General features: G+C 32.7%; 1 protein-coding gene across 2 annotated transcripts in view; it reads right to left on the reverse strand.

Moving 5' to 3' along the window:
• Nucleotides 1-280: 280 nt before the first annotated feature.
• The window catches only part of LOC143225542 (uncharacterized), a 65540-nt gene continuing 46112 nt past the window's right edge, over nucleotides 281-19708 (reverse strand). The window contains exons 4-9 of one of the 2 annotated variants that reach the window (XM_076455179.1): nucleotides 19038-19175; nucleotides 17604-17689; nucleotides 10462-10663; nucleotides 1515-1636; nucleotides 933-1074; nucleotides 281-468 (exon numbers count right to left, since the gene is read on the reverse strand). In XM_076455179.1, coding sequence (XP_076311294.1) covers nucleotides 302-468; nucleotides 933-1074; nucleotides 1515-1636; nucleotides 10462-10663; nucleotides 17604-17689; nucleotides 19038-19175 — 857 coding nt within the window. In that variant the 3' untranslated portion in view covers nucleotides 281-301. Of the gene's footprint in view, nucleotides 558-932; nucleotides 1075-1514; nucleotides 1637-10461; nucleotides 10664-17603; nucleotides 17690-19037; nucleotides 19176-19708 lie in introns of both variants that reach the window. The other variant, XM_076455180.1, reaches the window with a different exon arrangement.

Raw genomic sequence — 19708 nt, forward strand, 5'->3', positions numbered from 1 at the left:
GTCTGACCCTAACTTACAACAAGAACCGTATGTACTGGACTACAGCTTAGAAACTTTAAAAAACAAAATAAAGTTTAGAAAGTGGCAAGAAAAACTTGAGTGGTAAAGCACCTCGTGAAGTACTCTATCACATGACTTGAACAATAAGAAAAACTTGAGTGGTAAAGCACCTCGTGAAGTACTCTATCACATGACTTGAACAATAAGCATGAATTCGTAAAGCACATTTTAGAGTGAATAGACACACACATATGCTTGTTCCCAATCTCACACCAAAAAATAATGGGTTATACAATGCCCTTTATTTGTCAATAGCTTCTATAGACTCTGCTTTGGGTGGTTCATCGGCAAATTTCTCAGGTTTATCTTCAGGTTCCAGCTCCTTAGTTTTGTTTTTTTCATTTTCATCCTCATGTTTGTCTTCTTTTTTCTCCTCTGTTTTTTCTCCATCTTCTTCTGTTTTATCTTCTATTCAGAAAATAAATGCATTTTGGTAGGCATATCTCTCACACACATTTTTCCCCAGAGCTTTATGATTTGCTGATTTAATTGGTAAACTAAAAAATAAAACGATTTAAATGTGTGTAAGGTTTTACCGTATTTTTAATGTATTATTAGTATATACATTGGCAAAATATTATACTGTGACGTTGTGAGATGTATGAACACAGCGATAATGCAAGACTATATACTTCAAACATGAAAAACGAGAATGTCAAACAGAAAGATACAAAACCTGAAACTGACAGGTGAATCGACCCACGGGTAATAAAAAGCAAACATAAAAAATAGAGTGTTGGAAATATAGTTATGTAACCTTATGCCTGTGAGACAGCCACAATCTTAAATAAGATAAAACAAATTACTTTATATTACTTAATACATTAGTTAATATTACCTTTAATACATTCGCCCTTAATAAAAAAAAATACCTTCTGTAGGCTGCTGTTCTTCCTTTTTTCCTTGTTTGTACTTCTTAGATTTTTTCACAATTCCATTTTCAATCAAACTGTAGGCAGTGTCAAGAATGGTTTGGCTGAAGTCTCGGGGGGAAATCTCCAAGACTTCCTTCATCTAAAGAACGAAACAAATAAATATTTCATAAAACAAACTCCACCAAGAAACCGTAGAGTGAGCTTTTACACCCTGGTCTTCCATTAACTTTCACTTGAAGTCTAGTGAAATATATCCTATTTCATATTTTACTTACAATGTTTGTTTTAAAAAACTCAACACTGAATGTTTTAAATTTAAATTTTACTTTTTTAGATTAAAAAGTAAAATTTATGTTAATAAACAAGACAAGCAGACAGTAATTGTTATTCATTTTCTGTCTGTTCGTCTTTTTATTAACATAACTCTCTTAAGATAAATGTAGTTTATTAATTAAAGAAGAATATACTTTTAAGTTTTCTCAAAGACTCCGAGTTTAATAATGATCGATACATAATGGAGCCAATTCTAGTATCAATTTCTTAGCTACCAAGTAAAATACTTTATTTAGTACTACTTACTCGGCTGTTGTCAAATTTAAATTCTCTTCCTATGCGTGGTAACAAAAGTCTGGTAGACTTGTTAATGAAACTGTTCAACCACACAGCGAAATAAGGTGCGTTCACAGTTGGAATTCTATAACCTATTAAAAGATAAGTCTTTAGTTATTCAGAAACTAACACTTATTTTAACATTATTTAACTATCTTTACAAAAATTTATAAAGATTTCCCTTCACCATCTTAATCCAGTCAGACCTACAGAGTGTTCATTCAGATAATTGACGTCATAAACGAAATTAGCTAATGATGGCAATACGGCAAAATGCTCTTTGTTTTTGAATTTCGCGCAAAGCTATACGAGGGCTATCTGCGCTAGCTGTTTCTAATTTAGTAGTGTAAGACTTGAGAGAAGGTAGCTAGTCATCACCATCCACCGCCAACTCTTGGGCTTCTCTTTTACCAACGAATAGTGAAATTGACCGTTACAGTATAACGCCCCACGACTGAAAGAGCAGACATGTTTGATGTGACTGCGATTCAAACCGTGACTCTCGGATTATGAGTGGAGCGCCTTAACCACCTGGCCATGCTAGGTCTCAAATACCGTGATATTTTATGAAAAACTTCAAGTACAATACCAAATAAAGGTAACAATATTATTTTTAAAAAAACCGACATACAGTTACGAAAGAAAGTGTTCGTACTTCTGCGTCGCGAGTAGTTTTTCCTCATAACTTAAAGAGTATCACGATTAGGATAATGAAAGTATAGTATATTATAAATATTATACTAACACACATCTACATAAAGTTTTATGTAAAATGAACGACAAATATACTGTTTATAAACAAATAACCAAACACAGGAGGGGCAGAAAGTGTTCGTACGTCTACTTATTGGTCAGTTGTGTAGCCTTTCAGGTGAATTACTTGGTGCAATCTCTCCTCATAGCTCTCCATGATTGTTTGACAGTACTCGACTGGTATTTTCTTCCATTCTTCTTTACAAAAGGCCTCCAACTCTTGCAAGGTTCTCAGATGACGCTGATGAACCCTGTTCTTCAACTCATGCCAAAAGTTTTCAATTGGGTTGAAATCGGGTGACTGCGATGACCACTCCAGAATGCTTATATGGTTCCTCTGCAACCAGGATTGCACATATTTCGATGTGTGCTTAGGGTCATTGTCGTTCTGGAAGATTCAACGACGCCCAAGCCGCACATTTCGAGCATCATTCTTGATACAAGTGCCTAATATATCAACGTACTCTTCTTTTTTTCATGATTCCATTCACGCGGTGAAGGCTGCCTACACCAGAAGAACTGAAGGGATGGTGTTCTTTGGAAGATTTCGTTTACCTTTCTTACGGAAAATATTGCAAACATCATTGTGGCCGAAAAGCTCGATTTTAGTCTCGTCTGACCAAAGAATACTCTTCCAATAGGTAAAGGGTTTATCTACATGCTTTCTTGCATACCTCAATCGTGTTTCTAAATGAACAGGCTTTAAATATGGAGTTCTACGAAGACGGCATGCTTTCAACCCAGAAGAGCGTAACATGTTCGTAACTGTAGAGGTGCTTACTTCAACCCCAGTTTCCCTTACCAGTTTCTGTATGTCATTACGTGTTAAATGAGGGTTCCTACTAACTTCTCTGAGAACCTTCCTCTTGGTTCTCTCTGGAATTTTGGTGGGGCGTCCAGAACGAGGGAGGTTAGCAGTTGATCCTGTAAGCTTAAACGTGGCAATTATGCTTTGAACAGTAGATTTCGACACATTAAGTTGTATAGCAATACCAGAAAGAGACACACGAGACTTGTATTTTACAATAATTCGGTTTTTTTAAATCACTAGACCAGTGGTGCACAAAGTCCGGCCCGCGATGTTCAATGGGAAAGTCAAACATAGAGAGTTCGCGCCTGCGCGAAGATTAAGCGCTCTAGAAGAATATGCATTAGATTAGATACTGGATGGTTTCATATTTGTGTCGAGCAATAAAGAAAATTTAATAAGCAAATCTCGTTAATGCATAGGCATTTAATCATTGACGCAATGACGTAATATTTCCATAATTACAAAATCTCACGCGTTCCAATTGTTCTTCGAGATTTACTTACGAGCCCTATTTTGATATTATTTCGTAACAAAAATGACAGCTAATCGTAAAAGAAAAGTTGACGACGAAAACCAGCAGTTTCATGATGATTGGACTGCGCAATACTGTTTTGTTCAACAACAGAAGAACGTGATTTGTCTGCTGTGTCATTCGACAGTAGCAGTGGCGAAGGTATCCAATATAAAGCGTCATTATGAGTCAAAGCATAAAGATTTTCACAACGTTGTCGGTGATGAACGGACAGCTCTAATTGAATCTCTACGGTGGTCGCTGAATCACCAGCAGAACGTTTTCTCAAAGCAGTCAGCATATTTAGGTGCAGCATGTGAGGTCAGTTACGATATTTCGTTGGTGATAGCGAAATTTGGCCGACCGTTCACTGATGGTGATTTTGTCAAGCAATGTATGATTACTGCATCGGAAAAGTTGTGTCCGGAAGCAGTTCGCAAGCTACAGATGGTGGCTTTGAATCGTATAACAGTTCAACGAAGAATTTCACACCTATCAGCAGACGTGGCAAGGCAGCTTACAAATAAAGCAGCCAACTTTGTCTACTTCTCTTTGGCAGCAGACGAGTCGACTGACATCAGTTCAACAGCACAGCTACTAGTTTTTTGTTCGTGGTGTGTCGTCATCATGTGATATCACAGAGGAACTAATCGGCATGGGTTCCATGAAGGGTCAGACAACTGGGTCTGCTCTATTCGAGGAGACAGTACGACTGTGTAGTAGTGTTTCATTGGATTTCACGAAACTGGTAAGTGTGACAACTGATGGAGCACCAGCAATGACCGGAAAAAGTAGCGGGATGGTAGCACTGTTGATGAAGCATCGAGGAAAGCAGAAGAGACAGTTGGTGAAGTTGCACTGTATTATTCACCAACAGAACCTGTGCAGTAAAGAACTTGGTTTTCAGGCACTGATGGCATTAGTGACGAAAACCATTAATTTCATCAAATCACGAGAGCTCAATCACCGTTAGTTTCGAAGTCTTCTTGAAAAAATTGATTCAGACTATGGTGACCTTGTGTATCACTGTGAAGTACGCTGGCCGAGTCGAGGGAAGATGCTCAGAAGATTCTGGGGGTTGATTGATGAGGTGATATAATTCCTCAGAAGCAAGAACAAAGACACAGAAATGATTTCCATGACTAATCCAGCATGGCAAGCTGATTTGACCTTTCTGGTCGACATGACACAACACTTGAATGATCTGAATTTGAAGTTGCAAGGCAAAAATCAGCTTATCTGTCAGCTTGCAAATCACGTCTCAGCTTTCAGGACAAAGTTGCAGTTGTTCCGATAGCAAGCAACATCAGGCAACTTCGTGCACTTTCCCACTTTTCAGACACAGCTACAGAAGAATCAGGACATTGACACACAAGTTTATGTTGGGAAGCTAGATACCTTGATTCAATCCTTCAACTCACGGTTTCATGACTTTGACCAATGCAGATTGTTGATGAAACTTTTTGCTGATCCGTTCAATGTGTCAGTGAATGACTTGTCAGCAGAATATCAGCTGGAACTTACTGATCTTCAGGCATCTGATGAATTGCGTGCTATTTACCGAGAAAATAGTTTGCTTGACTTCTACAAAACGTTGCCTGATACATTTGCTAATCTGAAAGAGAATGCACTTGTCCACACCAGCATATTTGCCAGCACGTACTGCTGCAAATAGGCTTTCTAGCATATAAAACTGAACATAAACAACACTCGCAATCAGCTGACTGATGATCATCTGAAAGCAATCTTGCGTCTTTCAACGTTAAACATCAAGCCGGACATTTCTAAGCTCGTAGATGACATGCAGCACCATCCATCGCACTGACTTTGTGACAGTTGACGTATCATAACATTTCTTAGAATAATGTGCAAACTCTTTGATGTAATCGTTATTTGTGTGTTCTTAAATGTGATGTCCATCTTGTATAAAACAAATGTGGGACGATTTTAATCTTCACTTTTTTGTGGCCCCCAACGATTACGAGAAGTCGGTTTGTGGCCCCTGACTCAAAAAGTTTGTGCACCACTGCACTAGACAGTTGTTTCCTGTTCGCCATGATGACCAAGCAGATAATGACGGAGACGGCGCTAAATTGCCGGAAGTACATTCTTTGCTGGCTATATTCCAATAATTTTGAACCCAGTGTCTAGTTCTGGAATGGTATAATGTAGTTTATTCGCCAAACTAAACAAAATTTGTACGGGAATATCAGTTTTTTCACACGTTCTGATAGATGTGTGTTAGTATAATATTTATAATATATTATACTTCTATTAGCCTAATCGTTATACTTCTTAAGTTATGAGCAAAAAACCACTCGGGATGCAGGGGTACGAACACTTTCTGTCGTAACTGTAATAAAAATATTCTGATTTGTTTTTTCTTTAATTTCCTAATATTTGTTGCTGCGAATAACATGAAAAAATGAATACTTTATACAAAAATGGCTAATACATGACTTAAATATTTAATGATACAATCATCTAACGTTATTTCATTTGTTCGTTCACTTATAATTTTATTTTGGGGATTTCAGTACATCAAGACAAATATCAGATTGTTAAAAGTTGATACTATGGCCTTGAATGTTTATAGATAGCATTCCGGATAGACATCCGGATATTTCCAATTTTATAAAGCGTTGCCTTTGTTTCACTGGCGAAAGAACTATTTAATAAATATTTTGATAATGCTGTGCCTAGTAGTTTTTGCACTCATTATTCTAAATACAAAACATTTTTTTAAATAAGAATGTCTTTAAAAACAGAAATAGCATACACTGTCAAAATATCTCTTCGATTTGGACATGATGGTAGGTAAAACAAAATACGCGGTCTAGCTAACAAATAAATATTTGCGGTAAAATTCTTATCAATGCTATAAATATAGTTATCAGTTTGGTCGCCAGTTTTGATTTAATTCCTTTATACATTCGACATGCACCACTAAAAACCTAAAATACTCTAGGTATTTGGATAACGTGTGACATACCATCATAACTGATTATCTATTATTATTCATAAAAATAACTGGTTGTTTACTTATTTGTTTTGTTTTCTCTTCTTCCTGAACGTAAATTTCAGTGAAAAAATGATGATGTAGAGGCCTAATCCATTCTTTGATTTGTCACCAGTTGTTTTGTTGAATAACAATGGATAATTAATTATGACAATATGTCTCATTTTCCTCCATGCATTAGTGGTAGATAAAGGATTATACGTCATAACCAAACATTTCTGCGTCATTCGTATCCCAGCTGGCTTGATGAGTCCTGGTATTGAGCGAACATTCTTGATATAGCAGATATAATGTGGTTAACATACGATTACATTCCTCTTTACTTCTGTAAGTTCTTATCATTAAATAACAGACAGTGGTAGAATTATGCCAGAAAAGTTTGTTGTTTTTTAAATATAAACTTCCTGATTTTTGTCTTTATAAATTAAATGTTTTATTCAAGCTTAATCAGATGACTTTTTAAAATAGAAAGTTTCGGGTATGAAATAACGGGAGTTTATACAATAAGGGGGAATTCATATTGAGATCAATAAAATCACCTGATGATGCATACAAAACGTTGTCGAAACGTTGTACAGTTATCATTGTTAAACTTGTAATAAAGTTGTCTTCCTTGCTTTTTCAAATTCTCTCATCCCCAGTGGGTCAGCGGTATGTTTGCGAACTCACTCCGCTAGAAATCGGATTTCGACTCCCGTTGTGAACTACACTGTGTAGCTTTGTGTTTAATACTAAACAAACAAATCAAACTGTCTCTTCACTTCATTACGTGCAACCAATGTGCTAATTACTACTGCAAGATGTACTTTACTCTAATCTCTACCTAACGTGGAAGAGATAAAATGTAGAAAGTTTTCACCATGACGAATTCCATTATGTCAAAACATTATTTTTTTATTCTGACTAAGATCCAATTTGTTATTAATTTAAATATTTCTCAGAATTTAAAATGTATTGTTGTAAGTTGATAATGACATAATATCTAGAAAGTTTATTAAAATTTGATGACTCAGAAGGTTCGTAAAATGTATGGCTCAATGGAACTAATATAATAAATACGAGTAATAACTAATGAATTAGCAGTTATTGAGTATCGAATATCTTACGAGTGTTTCATTTCAGTATTAGACAGTGAGAGTTATCGCGTCAATTCAGTCACACGATTAATTACTAAGAAAATTCAATAAACAAGTTTTCTATTTGTAATTTAGGCTTAAATAACCTTAATATCATAGTTTCTGCTGAAAATCAAAACATTGCTTGTGAACAAAGGTCTACCACAAGTTACATAAAAGTGAACGTAGCCTGTAATAAACGTTGTAGAAGAAATAAATAAATAAATTCATTATCCTTATGTGTGTGGACTTCGTATTATTTTCATCAAATAATTCGATAGAACCCGCCTATCGATAGGATACGCTACAATAGAATGTATGTATTTTACAGTTATATGTGATTATTTTCAAAACTATTTTAAAATAAGTGAAGGAAAGCACACAAACATCTTTGATATGTCGATTCTAATCTTATCATAATGATAGTATTGTATGTTTTATAGATAAAATTATATTAATTTACTGTTACGGACGCTAACCTGAAAATGTATAATTAGAGGTAGATAACGCTTTATTGTTAAAATATCTCGCCAGCGCCCTAACCCACTGAGTTAAGTTACATAAAGATGGCGACAGAAGATGGTGTTCCGAGTATAATTGCAAGATTTCATTTCCCAAAGAAAGAGGACTACATTTCTTCAACATTAAGACAAATGAAATTATAATTTTCACATGCGCGCTGTATGGAATAATATCGGCAAATAAAAGTTCAAAAATACAAGTAACTTATTTTAGGCCTAGCCAAATCACCCACTCTCAAGGATACATCGATATAACCCAGTTACAATATTAGAGTTCGGTATGTACAAGATGAACGTTTTGACAAAATTTAAAGTTTAGCTGTAGCCAACATACTTCTAGAAGTAACGTAAATATTCTCCTTTTTTAATGGTGTGTGATTTTTCGCCTTTAATTTAGTTTTGTATAAACAGTGTAAGGATGTTTTGTTACTTTTCACGTGTTAATAACACTAGCTAAACTACAGAAATCTTCTAATATGACGATTATCCATTTATTCCTGACCCATCTTTAAATTTACATACTATACAGTGGGCAATTAATAACGAAAACAATTCATGTGGGGTCATTGTTATAATACATGATAGTAAATGACATAAAAAATGAAACAATTGTAGGTTTACTTCACATAGTACATTTGAGTGAATTTGTCTTTAATGGCATATATGTGTAAAAATATGCGACAAGTTTTATGGAAACGAGAGACATTCGCTTTAATTTGAACAATCGAGACAAATTTTTGCGTTTTTATTTTCGTCTACTTATGTTGGTAAATAATTCTAATGAACCTATTAATATTATATATATTGTAATTTTATTGCTTATTCTTTCTCATCAAGGTTACTTGAATATTTCAAATAACATCACATTTTAAACGTTTACAGCTACTCGTCAAATTTGACCACGTAAACCTTCTTCAATCATAACTAGTTTTCAGTTGACACAATCAACTACAAGGCAGCGCCACCAACTTGATATCACAATATTTAATTCATTAATGTATTTGTGTGTTTTCTTATAGCAAAGCCACATTGGGCTATCTGCTAAACCCACCAAGGGGAATCGAACCCATGATTTTAGCGTTGTAAATCCGGAGACATACGGCTGTACAAGCGGTGTCTAATTCATTAATCAAAAGTATTAATTTGCTCTATAACTCAGTTTTTGAAAACATCATGGTATTAATCCTAAGCACTTCTCACCAATTAATTTTTATATTAGAAATAACCAAAATATGGCCACCTAAAGCCAAGAGAAACTATATTATTAGCTACGGAAAAGGTTTATCATACGTACAACGCCTTCAAAGTATGCGATGAAACTTTTGCAACAAATATGTATGATAAATGGAACTATTCGCGATGTGTGTGACTCTATATAACAAAGAGTGAAAGTGAAAGTATCAGCATATTAAATATTTTCTCAATTATCATGGCCTTGAAATGGGTCAGAATACATATAACACTATAAAGCATAATATCCGATTCTCATGTAATGATTAACAAAATATTGTACAGGTGCAAACAAACAAAGGCACGGTGAGGAAGAGGTTCAGGAGAACTTGACCCTTCCAGGTCAACAAATCCCAAAACGGACGTGTGTTTGTGTTATTAGAGAAAATATACACTCTTGATAACCATAATTTCCTGTTTTTAACAGGTAATTTCTAGGGTTATCGAATTTCAAAGTAAAAAAAATGGGGCTTTTTTCACGAGTGACATTCTAAGAAGTATAAAACAGCTTAAATCACAATAAATACTTATTATTATTATCATTAAACTTAAATATAATATTATAAGTTGTTGGCATGTAGCTAGGAGACACAGGAAATAAATATTTAATGGAAATTATTTATTACCATAAGGGGTACCTTAGAGCGAAAGGGTGCAAAATTATGAAAAAAAGGACAGATTGTTACCCCTGGGTCCGCTAGTGCTCTAAAATATCTGTGATCTAAAATTAGTAACAAATCTAACCATGCAAAATAAGTTCTAATGTGTGAAAACAAGTTGTGTAGTGTACAATTATTTTTAAACAAGAGGAAAAACAATTTTAACACTTGTTAACAGACATCTGTTAAAAGTATAATGAAATCTTGCACACATCGTAAAAAAATGTTATTAGTTTTCAACTCAACTACATATATATTCTGTGTTTACCATATAAACCGTTTTGTCCAGTTCTCATACCTTGAGGTTTGAACTCCTTAGTTAATATAAGAGCTATTTCCTTTAACCAAACAGTCTCAGCGCAGATAATATGACGATGACCTTCAGCAGATGGCGTAGTCATGGCTTTCAAGTGCGCCTGTGCTACATCCCTCACATCGCAACAACAGAAGTTTACTCTTGGAACCAATGGCATTCCCCGTTCTAGCAGCCTTTTGACAATCTTTAAAAAAAAATGTATATGTTATTGTAAGTTAAACGGGTCCGTCTGAAAAACAGTTCATACTGCTTAAAAATTTAAGCGGAAAACGTCTAATAATTTTTAAAGAACAGTATCAAAGTTGCGTTAGCGATTCGATTTTGCACTCACGGTAGCATGACAAGTCCATGGTTTGGCGCAAAATAAAAGAAACAAATTTATGATTAAGGAAACACTGTAAGCCAGATAAGTAACTAAAACAACTAAAAAAACTGACTTTGTGGTTTTTGATGATGAAAGGAAAAGAAAGAATCTTAAGAGTTTATTGTAGGCGATTCTCTAATTAAGTATATTGAAAGGTACATGTGTGATGGAACAAACAGGAAACTGATATGTAATTTTCTTAACGGTTACTACTGTTATGTGGAAGGTGTGTGATATGCAAAAGTATGCTTTCTAACTGCTTTTGTGATATACTAAAATAATGTTTTTATGTAATTTGTATGCAGTCGTGACGTAAATACATGGCCCAGGAAGTCGTCCAGATTGGTTTATTCTTTGTTCTATCAAATAAGTAATATATATTCTTCCCAAGAGGATATATTAGTAATATATACCATCTGAGTTGAAAGGAAGGATTGGTAACTGTAATATGTTTTGTTGAGCGAGTTGACCTTATCGAAATGTTACAGCTGACCAGTACTGTGATCCACGTTGCAATAAAGATGCTCGCACTTTCAGCCGTGATGGCATTCTAATGTTATGGTCAATCCTACTATTCCTTGGTTAAAGAGTAGCCCAAGAGTTGGCAGTGGGTGATGATGACTAGCTGCCTTCCCTCTAGTCTTACACTGCTAAATTAGGGACGGCTAGCGCAGATAGCACTCGTGTAGCTTTGCGCGAAATTCAAAACAAACCAAACCAGTACTATTAAAGAACAAATGGTACAATGACGCCGTCTATTAAGTAAGAACAAAAAACGAATTTACCCGTTCACTTCAGACGTGCTACTATCTTGACTTATTTCTACTAGGAGATCACTGGACAAAAATTGCGCTCGAAAGTCCCCTACTTTAGCTCAAGACAAATCAGTCTTGAGAGAACAAAAGTTGTAGTACTAACCACAATCCAATAGATATTTCATTCCGTTTCTCTCTGTGCAAGTACCTGTGCTGCATTTTCACTTTTGTCTGTTGTGTTCGTTTTTTGCTAAATTTATTCAGTCTTGTAATTTTACACACACACACACACATTAAGAGAATTCAATTAAGTTATCAGATTCATAATTATATTTCTTATTCCTTGAGCAAATCAACTGTTATTAACTGGTCGAATTAGTTTATATTTGTTGGAAAGCCAGTTTTTACTAGAAAATACTCGAAGTATACTGGAAGGCGAAATTTTGAGGCCATGGTGTCAAAGTACTGTAATGTTTTATAGTGATAACATGTGCATTATTAGATCTTGCTTGATCTCTTGTTCTGAAAAAAGTTTAAAGACATACTTTTACTGAAAACAAAAAAAAGGAGAAATTTTATAGACATAAAAGTATTTTGTGGACTTATACTACTAAAAACTGGGTTGCAATACCCATAATGAATAGAGTACAAATAACTATTTGTGTAATTTTGTGCTAAATAACAAACAATAAAAACTCACGACTGAGAAAGAGAATTTACTTTTGGAAAAAAAATGGTTGTATAGGGGAGATGTCAAGTCCCAGATAAGTCCCCTACTTTTCATAGGACTTTCACCATTGCTACAAAGATCTTTGATATTGGTTAGCCTGTAACTACTGACCCAGGGAAATTTGGTCGTGTCTGATGCCACTTGAGCATAAGATATCCCTGAGGATCAGTCTTGATAGAATGGAAGTAAGGATGACTGAGGTTCGTCAAAATGGAATGGTGCCTAACAAATTTTAGACCACATAGGGAGGTTTATAGCAGACTCCTGGATGTTGCAAGTTAGAACATAACAGCTTCAACTCTGGTCAAAACTACCAGTCAGAATCAACTCCCTGGTAATGAGACAACAGATACTCCTGGGTGAAGTATCTTTCAGGATAAAAATGATCCCCATGACACTGGCAGCAGCTCATGATACTTGGCAGTGATTTATATACCTACTGAGGTGTGAAAAGCCTTCTCAATATATTTCCATCCATAACTTCCACCAAAAACTAAAGGCATTTGTAACATTTCCTGGAATATGTCATGATTATAAGAGAGAAAGAAGCCTTTTTGTCTGGTACACAGGTTTTTGTATGAAAAGTCAAGCAGATTCTATCCCGATGAGAAACATAGCCCACACTGGTTACTAAAAAGTTTCATGCAGATCACCGAGGAAATCTAGATTTCTCTGATTGTAGATTGGAGTACAACAGTAATGACATAAGTTTTAATAAGCAAGTAATGGTTAGTTTTTCTAGGTATTTTAGCTATATTGACAAGAGTTAATAGTTGACTTTTTTATTGTAAGTGAAAATTGCTATTCATTTGTGTGTTTTTTTTATTTTCACATGCATTGTTTCATAGAAATGTTTGCTTTTAATGTGAAATGGCATATTTCATATTTTGATATAAAAACTACACTGGCCCTTTCCAGCAAGGTAAAATGACCATTAGTCAACTTCATTATTAACATGTATATCCTTGTTAAAAGATTTTAACGCTGATTCTGGTTTTTTGTTTCTTTTTTTATATTTATGTTATTTGGTCTTGCATGAGTTTAGTTTGTATGTTTCATGTTGACAGTGTAGTACTGTATTTAGTATTTCATTCTTTGGTTTTACTTTTTGTCTATATATGTACTTCACATTGCATTATCAATGTTAAAAGGTATACTGTACATTTATATGAGTTATAGAGTGTTTATTATGCATTTTTCTTTGTGCTATTTACAGCTTTGAAAATATAGTTATTCTTTTAGTAATGTATTCCATACTGCATTTAATTTTAATTAAAGAATTGTTGTTTTAAGTGTTGTAATATTTAAAGTATTAAAGAATTTTATTTTTATACAATGTGTTATCTAGTGTTCAAAAAGTGTAATTAAAGAGGTTGTTTTTTATAATGTGGATCTCATATTTAATATTAGCATTATCAAAAGATTGTGTATAGTAGTTAAATATAAATCATCTTTAAAGGATATGTATGTGCTTTTAAAGATGAAGTAAAGTTAACATTCCTTGACCATGTTGCTAGTTTAAACATTATTGGTTTTTAAAATTAAATCTAATTACTGGCTTGAAGACAAAACTGAAAGAAAGAAGTGAGGGAAAGCATGACATCCAGCCATGAAATGGGTTTTCTATCTGTTTTAGCAATATATTATTTTATTCTAATTGCTTTTTCCTTTGTTCTATATAGGGGAAAGGATATTGCAGTAACATATAGCATATAGGTTGAAAGGATTGGTGAATGTAAAATTCGTTCTTGCAGAGTTGACAATGTCTGAATATTACAGATGAACAACGTTGTGAAAGAACAAAGGTCAAGAAATAATGCTGTTTATTAGAAAAAGAAATCAAATTTATTTTTTGAATTCAAGCAGTATTCTTACTTCAATTCTAAAAGGAGATAATCGAGTGGAGATTGTACTTGAAAATCATTGTGTTTTATGTCTATTGAAATCAATCCCAAATGAGTGAAAACTGTTGGGCTGAGCACAGCCTAGTAGGTACTCAACTGTGTTTCTCTTTTAATTATACATATGTAGCATTTTCATTTTATCTCTTAAGTAATAAAGATTATATTCATTTGTAATAAATTTGCTCAGTCTTATTATTATTTCATACACTGTGCTCACTAAGAAAACCTTGTTATCAAATCCAAAATTATTATTCTTATTTTGTGAACAAATTTGCTCTTATTACTTGGTCTAAATATCGGAAAATCATTTTTCCCTGAAAATATTGCAGATAAACAGGGAAACAAAAATGATTTTTTTTTTTTTTTGTAGTACTTGTTGAAATTATTTATATTTGTATTAGCAATCACAGTAACGTGAAAAGCCACTGACAAGGTAAAATAAATTATTTTAGAGCTTTAAGGACAGGAATTACCAGCGAGCTTACTCTCAGGAGTATGTCTACTTGTGGAAGAACAAACTTTAAGATGACATAAGGATTGATGGAGTACTAAATTGGTTGGAGAACAGTATCTGGAGAAGCACTTAATTTTTATTATGAATTTCTTAAATAATGTTGGCATGATGATAAGAGGACACTTCAATTGTGGTGATGTCACTGTCTTAGCAGGAAACTTACTGACAGGAAGTTGAAAATAAACTCAATTGGAATTTCAGTCTTAGGTGTTATAGGTATATTAGATTTCCATTCTTGGTATTGGGCAAATGAATATAATAATTTTAAAAGTTTCAAAGCTTTCCATTCAGACCCTTCAAATAAAAGAGGGAGAGATGTTTGACTGCTAAAAAAAGCACTGAAATTTTATGAGATTGTCAAACAATGTCGAGAGTATTTGAACTGAAGTTCCTGAAAAAACAACTTTCAACAGGTATTTTAATGAGTACTGAAACAGACAGAAGCCTATAAAGAATACTATTTTATGATTATGATAAACTATTATTTTAGAGACATTTTCTGGTTAAGTCTGTTGCAGCTTTTATAGAGCCTATTTCTAGAAACTGCTCCACATTATAAGAAATACTAAGCAGTTAATGGGACAATTACCAGTGAAATGAATTATTAATTATTATTTTTCATTAATGAAAACTACTAAATTTATGAAAACATGAACAAAATAAAACAAGAAAGTTATTGTTAGTGCTGAGGAATATTTATGAAAGCCTCTTTGATTCAAACATCAAATTTTACTTTAAGTAGCTTTAGTTAATTAACATATTTCACAAAACAATAGTCAAGATTTATATTAATTCTTTAACAAATGTTTAAAAGAAATGTTTTTATAGAAAAAAGGAGCAGCATGAAGTGTTAAACATGTTTATACAGGGTTTTATTGATGAAAGAGAAAGCATATATTTAAGCTGATTAACCTTAAAAGCTATGTTGAGAAACAAAGCTGTTAAAAAATGCTTGGGAAACTTGTAGAAAGTAAAGTTCACGAGTTTAGTTATTTTGAAAAAGTTCAGTAAAGACCTAATAATGAATTTAATTTGAATGATTTTTTTCAAACGTGTCTTAGGATTGGAAATTTGTTTTTTATGATTAGAAGATTCTTCATGTGACATTTATTTTTTTTTAAAAAAGGGAATAACCAAGAAAGGTTTTGTTAAACTATAAACCATTAGTTTGACTTTATTAGCAAATTGTTGTCATTTATATTCAGATACCAATTTTTTCAAAGTAGAATGAACTGGTGGTGTGAACTTTCTCATGTGTACCTATGTGTCCTATATTTCAAACTCAGTTTATCAAATACTTACCTTAAATTAATAAATAATTGATGAACTACTTATTTTAAACTAAGTTTATTTACTACTTACTTTAAATTCAGTTTATCAAATACTCGGAATTAATTCAGAATACGAAATTAATTATTAAAACAGTCAAGTCTTCCTCAGTTTTTAGCAACAAGAATTATAATTACTACATTTCTTATATTTATGATTAAAACGACTAACTTATCTTATAAAATACTATTAGCAATATATGTATATATATATGCAAATATAAAAGGAAAACAGTTAACTATGAATAGTGTTTGATATAAGCTATTCAACTGACATCGATATCTAGGTGGTTACAATTAACTATTATAAGCCTGTAAAATGAAACATTCACATACCTGTTTCTCTCGAAAATTGTTTGCACAGGTATTCAACAAGAAAGATGAGAAAGTGGACATCAAAGTAATTAAGGGTTTTTAATAAACTATTAATTCACGTAGAGTTTTGTTGATTAAAGACATAACCCTTCCTAACGTACATAATGAAGAAGAAACAAAAATATCACAAAGTACGTTATTCATCTTGGGAACCTAGGCCAAAAACAGTTTACAATTAAAGATTGTTTTGACTAAATGTTACAATGACTTTTGACTTAAAACTACGCGTCAGCCTCCATCGACACCATGTACGGAATTCTGAGAATTGTCCTTCTACGGTTATAGTTATTTAAATAACTTTAATAGATTAACTTTAACATTTTTCTTTTCAGAGTTGTAATGAAAAAATATCGCTCTTCTGGTTCTTTCATTTTTAATCAAAATTTGCTAGAAATGAAATTTTTAATTCATGAGTTGGTGTTCATCGGAGCATGTTTCACACACGTTTGCTAGCGGAAATAAAGATACTTATAAAAACCATTAATATGTGATAATTCGTTTTTACTATAAGATTTTAACGTAAAGGCTGTACTAAATTTTATCTGTTTTTAAACTTTCAATGTATAATTATTTGTTATAAAATTATAATTATATTTTGTAATTTTGATTTACCTGATTAAAGTTTTTGTTAGTTTAATAATTACAACTTAATTGTTTTAACAACTATAATTTCCTTTCAAGTTTTTGTTCTCTGAACTTTATAGATGTTTACTATTTAAAAACTGCTAGTAAGCTGTGAAACTGGTTTAAGTGTTAACTTTTTCGTGCAATGAATGGAATTGTTTGTAAAAGAGAGAAATATGGATGAATATGTTAAAATAGGGTTGTTTATCGTTAAGAACAAAATTGTACGAGTATTGAACCATGGTTTTTTGTGTTATAAGCCCCTACATTTTACACTGAGCCATCGCGGAGAGAGACATTAAAATACTAAATTAATTAGTGGTAATATTTTCTAAACGTGTCGAAAGATGGCAATTCTGACAATATGGCTGTTAGGGTATAGTTTGGTATGAGAAATGTTACTTCCAGCTCGGCGATAAACTTTAAGGCTGGATTCGACACTCGAGCTGACAAAGCACAAATTACGCTTGAAAACACTTGTACAACATGCATGTAAAAAGAAAAAAAAAGTTATAAAAACAGATTCTCACCTCATTGCTCGTGCTAAGTGTAGGAGTTAACACAGGACCACATACCAGACCTGGGTTGATGACCGCTAATTCGAACTTTTTCTCGTCTACATCAGAAGTTTTTTAAAGCAAAGTAAATGCAAAAAAAACACACAGACAGTACTTATATCCTATCTTTAACAAGCTTCATTTATTTGTTAAGCAATTTGTTTTATAAATTTGAAGTTTTTAGTCATAAATAATATTTTCCCCTAAATTTTGATTTTGGAATCTAAATTTCCAAATACATTTCCATAATGTTTAATTATAAATACTATTTTTTCATCATAAACTATTTTACTTATACATTTTTAACATATAAAATTTTAGTTGAAATAAGGATGGCACTTTGTAAAATCCTGAATAAAACAAATGTTATACAAGCTTTAATTTTATCAGGCTATCTATCAATAATTGTAAAAATAAAGATAAATCTGTCAGAACAGTTAATATATATATTTATCTTACACTAAAAAATGTGATTATAAAAGCAATACATCTGGTAAGTCAAAAAATATTCCACCTAGTTAATTATATAACCAGATTTAAAAATAACAGCGTAATAAAATAATTTGATGCAAAGATAAGTAAAGAAGTTCTTTAATGAAATATATTTATGTTATATTGTTGTGTTATTTAATGAAACTTTGTAAAGAGAAACCACCTCACATTACTTCTAATTACCAAGAAGTTTGATAAAGAGAATGTTAGCTTTTTTGTTATTTAAAGAAGTACCTTGTACAAACTAATAATAATATTGAGCAAATTATTAAAGAATTAACAAAACTTAAAAACCAGCTAGTTTCGACAGACCTAGTTCGTCATTCTCAAGGGATAGAGTGTTCACGTTTAAAACGGCCTCAAAAGGATCAAAATTCACGCTACTGCTGTCAGTGAACCTTGACCCCCCTGGGGCTGTTTTTAACCTGAACAGTTTTACTGGTGTGTTATTACTGTTTTTCTGTTATCTCCTTTCTTCCGTGTTTTTATGCTTTGTAAGGTATTCGGAATATTGTAAAGCTCTTGAAATTAGATTTCGCTTAATGTTTTCAAACAGATATTTTAAACAAAAAAAACAAATTTGTCAATAAACTTAATTGCACAAACGACAAAATAACTAGTCTCGTAATTAGCAGGTTTGTCAAGTCAGGTATTTTGAAACAAATAGAACCGTGAGGGGTAATATTCACTACCACAACTGATTTTATTTCTATAATCCGTCTAATTTGTCAGTTATCGTACCTTGTTTATCTAATCAAGTAACTGTTCAATTTAATATATCTTTATAAACGAATTTAAGTTATTATACTTAGTTAACCCATTTAGTGTCACTTTAGCACATAAAACGAATCATCTCAATTATTAAATATTGTAGCCGTTTAAACACATAATATTTTATCTAATTAGTCATCAAACCTGGCAATTCTTTAACAAATTCCCATGCTTCTTTCTCAGCCATTGTTTTACTTTTGGAGTACAAGTCGAGCGTGGTTGACTCAGTGTTTGTCCAGTCATCTTCAGTATAAACCTTTCCTTCTTCTAGAGTGGTTTCACCTAACAGAATAACAAAATGTCACAACAATTTAGGAAAAAAACAGCAACCTACAAATTTATCTAAATGATGAATTCATTACAAGAAGTGTTCTAAAAACACAAACATGTTTTACTAATATTGAGGCTATGTTAATAAAACGGCGTGTTAAGAACAAGGGAGGTACTTTTAGTACATCGAGAAACAATATATAAGTGACAAAACTAGGTATATTCGGAAAACTTGAAGTATCAGAGAAACATTGTTTACTGAGTAGAGTAAATAAGCTGTAAAATAATTTATAAAATAGATCGTAAGCAAAACTTGATGCAATGAGTAAAACTTGATAAATGTTCATGTATTCAGGAAACGTGAATAATCACAATAAAAAACTAATTTATCTATTAGAAATGTTTATTTAGTAAACATGGGATACTGAGTAACTGTGATTTACAAGAAAACTTGTTTACTCCTGAAGAAGAAAGCCCTCGAGTTGTAGGCTTTTTATTTTATATCAAGACTTCTTGAACTTGTGTTTTTTTCTGATATCTTAAAC

Source organism: Tachypleus tridentatus, chromosome 9, assembly GCF_004210375.1.
Source record: "Tachypleus tridentatus isolate NWPU-2018 chromosome 9, ASM421037v1, whole genome shotgun sequence".
NCBI lineage: Eukaryota > Metazoa > Arthropoda > Merostomata > Xiphosura > Limulidae > Tachypleus > Tachypleus tridentatus.